The sequence below is a fragment of the Danio aesculapii genome, chromosome 6 (assembly GCF_903798145.1).
Source record: "Danio aesculapii chromosome 6, fDanAes4.1, whole genome shotgun sequence".
Lineage (NCBI taxonomy): Eukaryota > Metazoa > Chordata > Actinopteri > Cypriniformes > Danionidae > Danio > Danio aesculapii.
This window is the reverse complement of record NC_079440.1, coordinates 41,893,567-41,905,666: the sequence shown is the minus strand read 5'-3', so window position 1 is coordinate 41,905,666 and position 12,100 is coordinate 41,893,567. Positions and strand designations below refer to the sequence as shown.

Sequence of the window (12,100 nt, the reverse complement as noted above, 5' to 3'; positions counted from 1 at the left end):
TACCTACTCTAAACTTAATCAAACAGAAAAATACAAAGCCTGCGCTCCCTCCTAAACCTGGGGTGTCTATACACAGGTTCGCTTGGTGATGTAAGGATGTACGTCACGTGACATCTACCTCTCCAAATCCCCCTGGGGAAAACAAAGAATATCAAATAATCTCAAATGAAGAATAAAGAGAAAATTAATGAAAATAAACAAAACAAATAACGGGAGACAGATTAAAACAAAGAACAAAACAGGAATGCAAAAGCCTCTGTCCGGCGCCCCACCGTCTTTTTAAAAACCTGGCGACCACTCAGATTGGCAGCAGAAGCTGCCACGTCACCGAAGATAATGATGATTGACTGATCCTACAGCTAATAGCAATACGAAGGGTGTTGAACCTGTGAAACTGAAAGAGAGAGAAAAGAGACCGAGAGAACATGTGTGCGTGTGCGCAAGAGAGGAGCGTAAACAATACACAAAATTCCTGGAGCGTGTAACAATATACAATCAAAGACAACAATTTTAACCCTTCTGTTAAATTAGAATTTTTTTTTTTCAAATATTTCTCATGTAATGTTTAACAAAGCAAGGAATTATTTCACATTATTTTCTATTAAATGTTTGTTATGGAGAAAGTTTTATATCTTTGTCTGGAATAAAGTTAGGAATTATTAGTTTAATATAAATCTGCTAAAGTCAATATTATTAGACCCCTTAAGATTTTTATTTTAGAGCAACCACTGTTTTCCAATAACTTGCCTAATAAACCTAATTAACCTTGATAAACTTTTACATTGCACTTTAAGTTGAATAATAGTTTCTTTAAAAATTATTGTAAAATATTATGTACTGTCATCATGGCAACTGTTTTAGTTACTTAATTAGGTCATTATTAAAACTATTGTGTTAAACTATTATGTTTAAAACTATTATGTTTAAAATGTGTTAAAAAATTATTTCCTCTGTTAAACGGCACTTATAATTAAGTTAAATGATACTAAAAAGTCACACAAAATGTGTTATGTGATTTTTAATTTTTTAAATTGACATTGACAATGTTCAAATAAATAAAATTAAGACTTTTAGATGACAAGCATAAACTTAAATGCTTAAAATATTGCCTTTAAAAAAATAAAACAAACAGGTCAAAGTACTAAAAATACTTAAACTGAGACATATGAAATAAAAAAGCTAAATATAAATATACTAAATACTAAGCACGCAAACATTTTAACAATTAAAATAAAAAAAACTGAAGCGATACAAATAAAAGCAGCCAATGATGCATTTCATATAAATTCCCTGTGTCTGCAGGTATTGATCTGATCGCAGCATTTTATGGCTGTTTGTACGCTGGTTGTATTCCTGTCACCGTGAGGCCTCCACACCCACAGAACCTCTCTGCCACTCTGCCCACCGTCCGCATGATCATCGATGTAAGTCTGCTGATTTTGCGTCTTCTTAAGGCCATCATTTAAATGTTTTTATTTGACTGCATTGTTCAGCAGCCAAACTGTTTACCTTTTTGCGTGTCTCTTTGGGTTTCCGCAGGTCAGCAAGGCTGCTTGCATTCTCACTACTCAGGTTTTAACAAAGATTCTCAGATCGAAAGAAGCTGCAGCTACAGTCAACATAAAAACATGGCCTATCATTATAGACACAGGTAACACACACCAGTCGATTTCCAATACAGCTTCTATGCACAATATAATGCACTTTGTTGACATAATAATGGGTCAAGTCAAATTATATGATTTGATAATTATGTTTATAGGCCGAATTAGGATTTGCTCTTTCGTTAAGAACTAAACTTTCATTAAGTTTTGTATAACACCTCTACATCACCACTCTACAGCCACTTGAAGCACTAATAAGTCGTAATGTTAATGTACATACAATAATAATAATAAAAAAAACTTCTCATCCTCTCACATTTAAAGCACTTAAGGAAAATATCCTGGTAATGATTTGTAATTTAATGGAAATAATTTTGTCAAAACAATGACATTTTTCAAACTTTAATTGGTTTAATTAGTTTTTTTTTTATATATAAATGACTTATCTGTGCCTCATGGCGATGTGCAATGCTGCTATATATATATCAATGTTTTTCTTTTTCATTACATATTTCAGCTATATTTTTCTGTGTTCTGAGCTGGTATGTTGGCTGATTTACACCTCTCGAGCAAAACACATCAGTGTTGCTCTGAGATGCACAAACGTTCTGCTCCAGCTTTGTTTGGAACTATTTTCGTTGGCAAAAACAGAAAATACTGTCTAAAATACTGTCTCTCAATATTAAAATTTTTGTTCAACGGTTAAATAAAACGATAAAATTTGTAATCATGCTTACATGTAAATGCTGATAAGTAAAATGTCTCTTTCTTGTGATATTACCCATCTCTTATGAAGATAAAAAAAAAAAAACACACAAGGATACTTTTGGCCTTCAGTGCTTTTATTTTAGCTTTTCATGTAATGAATTCCTTCTATCAATTCCATTCATGACACAGTTAAAGCTTTTTTACTCCCAAGACATGTTATTACTTGTTTACTTTGAAAAGTGAATGACTTACAATATTTAACCATTTTAGCTAGCATATTTTTACAAAAACAATTACAATACCATTGTAGATGATACATATTGCATGAGTCTAGTGCAATATTACTTTTCATTTGTATACCCTCGTAATTTCTCTAAAGAAAATAACTTCTCTCCTTTGATGCATTTACTGGTGTTGAGGGCAGGACAACTGGTTCACATGGATATGCACAGAAAAGATTGAAAACTGTGTTTCATGCTGACTTCAACTTTTATTTCTTATGTTGTTCCTCAGATGACTTGCCTCGCAAACGGCCTCCCACAATCTACAAGCCACCCAATGCTGAGATGATTGCTTATCTGGACTTCAGTGTCTCTACCACAGGCATGCTGACAGGAGTGAAGGTGAGAGATTTTGTCACCATTGTTTTAGGTAGTTTTGGTGAACCGTTAATATACTAAATAACTGACCAATCAGCAGTGTTTAATCTGGATGGGTTCGTGTTAACATAAATCTGAAACTACTACCAGGGTATCCGCAGGGTCTTAAAATGTCTTAAAATGTCTTAAATTTCAAAATCAAAATTTTAGGCCTTAAAGAGTCTTAAATTCACTGAAATATGGTGTTGTAGGTCTTAAATCATTTTAAACAGGTTTCAATTTTCCTATGTTCCCACCCATCTTTCCATCTCATTAAAAGATTCAGCAAAGTTTTTATTTATTACCTCTATTTACCATCTCTATTCATATTTCTATTTATAAACATGTGGTTTAATGATCTTCCTTACAACAAAATTTGTTTTCAATAGTTTTTTTAATGTCTTAACAAATCCTTAGCGTTTAGCCTTGTGCAGGTCTGAAGTTTTATTCATAATGGTCTTAAAATGGTCTTTAAAAAGTCTTAAATTTGACTTGAAACCTGTAGAAACTACTGAAAATGCTTATATAGGGCTTTTCACACTATTCTTAACCCTGGGTTACTGTTGTTCTAAACACTGCTTTTAACAGCAGGTAAAGACATGCTTCACGCCTGTAATTTAAAAGCTGTTTTAGCACTGAATTTTGCTCAAGGTAATGAAAGCACACCTCATTTTTGGTGTTCAATTAAATTCATGTTTATTTATATAACGCTTTTACAGTGTAGATTGTGTCGAAGCAGCTTAACATAGTTCTAGTAAATTGAAACTGTCAGTCCAGTTTTCAGAGTTGAAGTTCAGTTTAGTTCAGTTCAGTGTGGTTAAATTTCACTGCTGAAAGTCTAAACGCTGAAGAACAAATCCATCGATGCGCAGCTCCACGAGTCCCAAACCAAGCAAGCCAGTGGCGACAATGGCGAAAATCAAAACTTCACCAATTGATGGAAGTGAAGGGAAAAAACCTAGAGAGAAATCAGGCTCAGTTGGGCATGACTATTTCTCCTCTGGCCAAAGTTGTTGTGCAAAGCTGTAGTCTTGGCGCCAGAGGCTGGAGAATGCTGGACGTCCTTCGTGGAGAACTACAGGTGCGGGGAGGTCAGGCTGGCCCACAGGATCATTGCGGGGACTCGTCTGTCATCGTGGTCTTTTAGGAATCAATCTCACACTTTTGGCTCCTCCATGACCACCACAGCATCAGCTCAAGATACGGCCTGGTCCAGGATTATGGGTACCTTGGCATCATTTCTCCTCCGGTCTTGGATCATATCAACGGTGCTGCATAATTTCTAGGGGCCTCTGCATGAGTATCCCCAGGTGGAAATGGAGAATAAAGAAAATAATTAGCATAGCTGCTGTTCATAGTGTATTTAAACGAGATGCAAAAATAAAGTGCTATATTAAAATGAAAATAGTAGTTATACAAACAGAAACAAAACATGTAAACCATATTTTTAATGAGTAAAGTATTTCTAAAGAGTATTTCTAACAAAATGTCATTAAGACAGGAGGAGTGTGTTCATACTGTTATGTGATGAATTGTATGTATGCTTTACTAAAAAGATAGGTCTTTTAATATAGTTTTGAACTGAGAGAGTGTGTCTTAGCCTTGGACATTATCAGGAAGGCTATTCCAGAGTTTTTGGAGCCATATATGAGATGGCTCAAACTCCTTTAGTAGACTTTGCTCTTCTAGGTACTACCAGAAGCCCTTTTTACTTACTTTATACAGGTGTTAACCCAGCATTGCAGTCCTATATGTTTGTTAATTGTGAAATGAAGTAGTGGTTGCTTGGTGCTGCTGTGCACTTGACTACAGAAACAGCCAATAAGGAATTGAGCGGTAAAGCTTACATCAGGTCAGGAAACATGCATGGTGTAAAAAGCAGCTTGTGAGAGGTAATGTTGAGTAAAAACTTAACAGAAAAAGACAGAAAGCCTTTGACAATGCGAATATGTTAATAAGAATATTAACCCATGGTTTAATAATGTACAGTGTGAAACATCTGTTTTGTTTTTTGTTGTATTGCATGAGTAATGTGAAATGTGATTGCAGATATCCCAAGATTCTATTTATCCAGGGTTTAGGATGATCCAGGCTTAACATTTCCTTTTGATTCTGTAGCACATTGTTAGCTCATATTAGATCTGCAAAGACTAGAACTAGAAAACTGAAGAAAAACTAAGAAACCCAATTATTTTTTGTTACAAATAAAGATCAACATTCTCCCACATTTTTATTATATGAACAATTGAACAAAATAGTAAAAATATAATTTGCTGTATTGTTTATTAATACATATATGTAAATGTATGTATATGCTTGAATAACTCATTAATAGGCAGTTCAGATTTGACTTCACATTCTTTATTATCGAAAGAAACTGCTTTTTTTAAAAATCTCTTGAACAAATTAAGTGGCACGGTGGCTCAGTGGTTAGCACTGTTGCCTCACAGCAAGAAGACTGCTGGTTCGAACCCCAGCTGGGTCAGTTGATGATTCTGTGTGGAGTTTGCATGTTCTCCCTGTGTTCATGTGGGTTTCCTCTGGGTGTCCTTGTTTTCCCCCACAGTCCAAAGACATGCACTATAGGTGAATTGGATAAGCTAAATTTGCAATAGTGTTTGTGTGTGAATGTGAGAGTTTATGGATGTTTTCCAGTACTGGGTTGTGGTTAGAAGGGCATCCGTTGCGTAAAACATATGCTGGATAAGTTGGTGGTTCATTCCACTGTGGCAACCCCTGGTGAATAATAGGACTAAGCCAATGGAAAATGAATGAATGAATGAACAAATTAGTTATTAACCAGCACATTTTTATTGGCTGCTTGCCTCCATCTGCTGGAGTAACAGTGTCATTGCTACATTTTTCATTTGAAGTGTTATTTTCAAACTGATTTTTGCTACCGTAGACATTCATCCATGTTCCTTCAACTTAGTCCCTGATTTATCAGGAGTCACTACAGCAGAATGAACCACCAATTACTCTGGCATATATTTTTTGTAGCAGATGCACTTCCACCTGCAACCCAGCACCCGATTCAGAAACACCCATAATCTACCGTAGACATTCTAGCGTTTATATAACATAGAATATAATAACACTGATTTAAACACTGATAAAAACACAGAAGACTGAAGTTGCTTCATTACCATACATGATTACTGATCTCTCACTGGAATGCAGATTTGAATGTACCGCTGGTATCATAAAAGGTTTAATAAACATATGCCATTCATCAACATTTATTATAATTAATCTTGCCTGGTTATGTGAATCATGATTATGATCTTTTAATGATTAGTCATGCAGCACTAGCTCTACTGCACATTGGAGACTCATTCTTTTCTTATTGTGTGTGTGTGTGTCAGATCTCTCACGCTGCGGTCAGTGCTCTGTGCCGCTCTATAAAGCTGCAGTGTGAGCTCTACTCTTCTCGCCAGATCGCCATCTGCCTTGACCCCTACTGCGGACTTGGTTTTGTGCTCTGGTGCCTTGCGAGGTAACAGATGGATACTCACGAACAGTCACTTACAAATGACTCAGTTAAAAAGAAATCATTTTTGAGTGACCTCACTACAGGCCTTGAATTTTTCAGAATGGATATGATTCTGTTCTGAATGCATCGTGAAGCTAATATGTGCTTGTGTTTTGCAGTGTCTACTCTGGTCATCAGTCCATCTTGATCCCACCTATGGAGCTGGAGACGTCACTGACCCTGTGGCTGGGAACACTCAGTCAGTACCGCATCAGAGACACCTTCTGCTCCTATTCTGTCATGGAGCTTTGCACCAAGGGTCTGGGCGGACAGACGGAGCTGCTGAAGGTATGCTCAAATGCATATTTACACAAATATATTAGCAAACTCATTTGTACACTTTGTATTTTGAAATGTTGTTGTTGGTCTCATTAGTAGTGAACAGTCCTCTTCAGTAAGCATTTTGTTTGTTTAATACAGTTAAATTCAGAATTATTAATGCACCTGAATTACTAGCCCCCCTCTATATTTTGTTTGATTCCCAATTTCTGTTTAACGGAAAGATTTTTCAACACATTTCTAAACATAATAGTTTTAATAACTTTTGTCTTTGCCATTATGACAGTACATAATATTTCACTAGATATTTTTCAAGATATTAATATACAGCTTAAAGTACAATTTAAAGGCTTTACTGGATTAATTAGGCAAGTAAGGATAATTAGGCAAATCATTGTATAATGATGGTTTTTTGTAGGCAATATAAAAAAATGTATTGCTTAAAGAGGCTAATAAAAATGGTTTTAAAACATTTTTAACAGCTTTTATTCTAGCCGAAATACAACAAATAAGATTTTCTCCAGAAGAAAAAATATTATAGGAAATACTGTGAAAAATTCTTTGCTCTGTTAAACATCATTTGGGAAATATTTGAAAAAAAAAAAAAAATTCACTAGGGGGCTAATCATTCTGACTTCAAATGTATGTCTAATAGACGTCTAAACAAAGTCATCTTGGCTAAAGCAAGGCTAAATTTGTGCTGTCAATGAAAATCTAATAGATGTCTAACAATAGATCAAAAATAGACTAAAAAAAGACAGATGTGTCATTTATTTATTTATGCTTGTCTATTTAACGACTAGCAAAGACATCTATGTGTGGACATCTATTTGATCTCTTTTAAACACAAAATTGCTTGGTGGGTTTAAACAGGTGTGAACAGAATCTGAAATGCATCCAGCTTATCCACTTTTAACCATTTCCATGGGAAGTCAAAAACATATTAAATTGCCCTGTATGCCTTGAATGTTTTAACACACATGACAAATATTCGGTAACACTTTATTTTGATGGTCCATTTGAGTATTAGTAGACTCCTTAATATCTGTTGATTCTGCTGCTTCAACAGACATTTAACTGACTATAAGAAACTTTGCAAGTACATGTCAACTTACACTAACTCTAACCCCAACCCTAACCCCAACTTAACAGTCTACTTATAATCTAATAAGAATTAATTGGCATGTACATGCAATGTAACTTCAGTTCAACAAACGGACCATCAAAATAAAGTGTGACCCACATTAATCGTTATGGCACATTTATGTTTTAAGAAAGTGTACAAAAACAAGGCATTCATCCTACCAAAACAGATCATGATCAAAATCATAGTTGCCATCCACATACTTTCTATTGCATGTTTACCAGTTCAACCATAAACTGCATATTAATTCAATAGTAATTGTGTGTCACTCTGAGTAGTTCTTACTATATTGAAAAAAACTATATTGAGCTTGTTGAAATAAGAGAGGTTCCAATAAAATCTGAACAAAAAGAAACATTTTACAACTTAACTTCAAAATAATGTAAAATATAATAATAATAATAATAATAATAATAATAATAATAATAATAATAATAATAATAATAATAATAATAATAATATAGCCACAAATAAAAGGAAGAGTTTACAAACATTATAAACATTGTATTTTAGATTCCACACTCCATAAGTGTTTGTGTCAGATAAAGAAAAAAAAATTATATATACAGTTGAATTCAGAATTATTAAACCCCTGAATTATTAGCCCCCGTTTATTTTTTTCCCCAATTTCTGTTTAGCGAAGAGAATATTTTCTCATCACATTTCTACACATAATAGTTTTAATAACTCATTTCTAATAACTGATTTATTATATCTTTGCCATGATGACAGTAAATAATATTTTTCTAGATATTTTTTACTAGATAAACTTCTATACAGCTTAAAGTGACATTTAAAGGCTTAACTAGGTTAATTAGGTTAACTAGGCAGGTTAGGGTATTTAGGTAAGTTATTGTATAACGATGGTTTGTTCTGTAGGCCATCACTATGCAGATACTTAGATAACTTCTTATTCAGCTCTAATCCAAGTGTAAGTGTTCATGTTTTGCTTGCTTGATGTTAATTGCATTTCTCTGTAATATAAGTAGCAGGATTTTTTTTTGATGAAAATGTATATTATTGCTGTAACTACCTTGTGTCACGCTTGACTAATGTATAATATATAATATACTTTGCATAATTGTTTTTTGTCTATGCATTAAAAATCAGTTGAGTCTAAAACAGCTATGGACCCCACAAAAATACACACACATTTTCATTTTTTGTTTTGAGCTCATAAAGACAGATTGCAGAAATATCAAATTCAGCCCCTGAGAAATGTGAATCTAAACATATTTTGTTCATTCACATCACCTCAAAAATGCAACTTTTCCTGTGTTTTTTTTTAATCTTCACATGGTTCTCTTGTTTTCTGTGGTGTTAGGCGCGTGGTGTTAACCTGTCGTGTGTGAGGAGCTGTGTGGTGATCGCTGAGGAACGACCACGTTTGGCTCTCACACACTCCTTCTCCAAACTCTTTAAAGATATTGGACTCTCCATGCGAGCTGTCAGCACTGCTTTTGGGTCGAGAGTTAACCTGGCTATCTGCCTACAGGTAGATTATCTTCACAACTTTACACCGGCTGTTACTCTGTGTTTGTTACAGTTCAATGCATTGTCTAGATAATGCAGGGGTTACAGTCTTAAATCATGCTTCATATGGGTTACAAAATTTTCAGATCATGGTGATGTTTTAACTGCTTGGAATTTTGATTGGTGACGAAATAGATATGTTGAGTCCCAGCCAAAAATTATAGATATTATGCCATTACTTGTAGGGTAAATGAGCTGGTGATCTGTTTTTTTCCAACCGGATCACTGAAAAGAACTGTTCAAAAGAACTGGTTCACTGAAAAGAACTGAATTTCCCATCAGTACCTAAAATCTAGGATGGACTCTGTTTGACAAATGTGACAGATTCAGTATTTCAGAGTTGAAGTTCAGTTTAGTTCAGTTCAGTGTAGTTTGAATTTCACTCCTAAAAGTCCAAACACTGAGGAGCAAATCCATCGTTGCGCAGCTCCACAAGTCCCAAACCAAGCGTGATAGTGGCGAGGAACAGACTTCACCAATCGACGAAAGTGAAGTAAAAACTTAAAGAGAAACCAGGCTCACTTGGGCATGACCATTTCTCCTCTGGCAAGACGTCCTGTGCAGAGCTGCAGTCTAGGCGCCGAAGGCTGAAGAACCCTGGACGTCCAATGTGGAGAAGCTGCAGGTGTGAGTGGGTCACCAGTGGGTGTTCAGGCTGGCCCACGGGATCAGTGCATAGACTCGTCTATCAATGGGTCTTTCGGGAATCAGTCTCATGCTCTCCACTCCTCCATGACCACCACAGCATCTGCTCAGGATACGGCCTGGTCCAGGATTATGAAGACATCGGGAATAATGAAAAAACAGACTAACAAAAGCATAGATTCAGTTCAAATTATAATGTCTTTTGGAAAATGTTCCTGGCTCTGGTTGCCCTAAATAATGCAGACTAACAATCCTTTAGAGGATTTGGATTTCTTGTGGCAAAGAGATGTGTCTTTAATCTAGTTTCAAACTGACAGAGAGTGTCTGCTCTCTGAACTGTGCTAGGAAGACTGTTCCAGAGTTTAGGTGCCTGATTACGTATTACATTACGCATTACATGCTCACTTCTGATTGGTCAGTCGTGACATTCCAAGGTATTATTCTGAGATAACAACTGCTAATTAACACAGGCTCATCTGAATATTTCGAATTACCTTGACCGTCACTGAAAACTTTGATATCCATAAACTTACATTCACATTCATTTGAATCTGCTTTATTCTGCAAAAACAACATTCTGAATGTACTTTTGAACTGTTTGGGCAACAGATGAAAATTAGCCATTGTGGCTGATAATAAGAATTGTCGCTATTAAATAAAATAAAAAATCTTTATTCCTAACTGCATTGGCATTAAAAAAAACAATTGGAGAAGGTCCCGTGTACACTAAAAATAGATTTTTGCTTCTTGTTCAAACTACTTATTTAAAATGAGCTGAAACAACACAATTCTTGAGCTTTTTCTAGGACATCTAAATTGTTTTATGTTTAATCCACTTTAATTTAACTTAAGCTATTTGTATTGGAGGGGGATCACAGTGGCTCAGTGGGTAGCATGATTGCCTCACTGCAAGAAGTTTGTTGGTTCGAGCCCTGGGTCAGTTGGCATTTCTGTGTGGAGTTTGCATGTTCTCCTCATGTTGGCATGGGATTCCTCCGGGTGCTCCGGTTTCCCCCACAGTTCAAAGACATGTGCTATAGGTGAATTGAATTAGCTTAATTGGCCATAGTGTATGTGTGTTTCCCAGTGTCGGGTTGTGTCTGGAAGGGCATCTGCTGCGTAAAACATATCCTGGATAAGTTGGTGGTTCATTCCGCTGTGGCGAACCCTGATTAATAAAGGGACTAAGCCGAAAAAAATGAACGAATGATTTGTATTTGGACAACATCAATGATTTGTGTGGAACCCTGCATTTTTTACAGTGTGTGTGTGTGTGTGTGTGTGTGTGTGTGTGTGTGTGTGTGTGTGTGTGTGTGTGGGTGTTCAACCTGTTGTTTCCGTTATTTGATGTAGATTTGTGTGGTTTTTTTACAGGGTACCACAGGACCAGACCCCTCAACTGTGTATGTGGACATGAAGTCTCTCCGACATGACCGGTGAGAGAAAGACAAACACACAAACAAAACAAACAGAGCTTAAAGAGTACAATATGACGTGTGTGTTGTGTTTCTGACTCAGCCAGTTGGATTTGTGTTTGATGACACTAGTAGAGCCGAGGTCATACAGATTGCATTCTTTTAAAAGCCATATGATTATATCTATTATGATTCTCGGTCTTGTTCCAGAGCTGATTGTTTCTCTGACTAAATAAACAGAATCTTTCTTGTTGGTGTTTGTGTGTTGTAGGGTGAGGTTAGTAGAGCGAGGAGCACCTCAGTCGCTTCCTCTCATGGAGTCTGGAACAGTAAGTGCATTTCTGTTCTTGTTGGAGCAAGTGTGAATAGAAATGATTGTTGATAATGCTTTAAATGTTCCTCTTTCTCCTCGTTTTAGATTCTTCCAGGTGTGAGGGTGGTCATAGTCAATCCAGAAACTAGAGGACCGCTAGGGGACTCTCACCTGGGAGAGGTGTGTTGACATATGAGAATAATAATAGGTGTTTCAGCAACTTTTTTTGCCTATGTATCTATCTATCTATCTATCTATCTATCTATCTATCTATCTATCTATCTATCTA

At 35.8% G+C, this 12,100-nt stretch overlaps 1 protein-coding gene across 2 annotated transcripts in view; it reads left to right on the top strand.

The window, feature by feature from the left end:
* Positions 1 to 12,100, top strand: part of dip2bb (disco-interacting protein 2 homolog Bb) — a 74,727-nt gene that overhangs the window by 57,925 nt on the left and 4,702 nt on the right. For both annotated transcript variants that reach the window (XM_056460210.1, XM_056460209.1), the window contains 9 exons: positions 1,303 to 1,424; positions 1,540 to 1,651; positions 2,826 to 2,935; positions 6,316 to 6,446; positions 6,602 to 6,770; positions 9,230 to 9,400; positions 11,458 to 11,519; positions 11,770 to 11,827; positions 11,917 to 11,991. In XM_056460210.1, the coding sequence (XP_056316185.1) occupies positions 1,303 to 1,424; positions 1,540 to 1,651; positions 2,826 to 2,935; positions 6,316 to 6,446; positions 6,602 to 6,770; positions 9,230 to 9,400; positions 11,458 to 11,519; positions 11,770 to 11,827; positions 11,917 to 11,991 (1,010 nt within the window). The remainder of the gene's footprint in view (positions 1 to 1,302; positions 1,425 to 1,539; positions 1,652 to 2,825; positions 2,936 to 6,315; positions 6,447 to 6,601; positions 6,771 to 9,229; positions 9,401 to 11,457; positions 11,520 to 11,769; positions 11,828 to 11,916; positions 11,992 to 12,100) is intronic.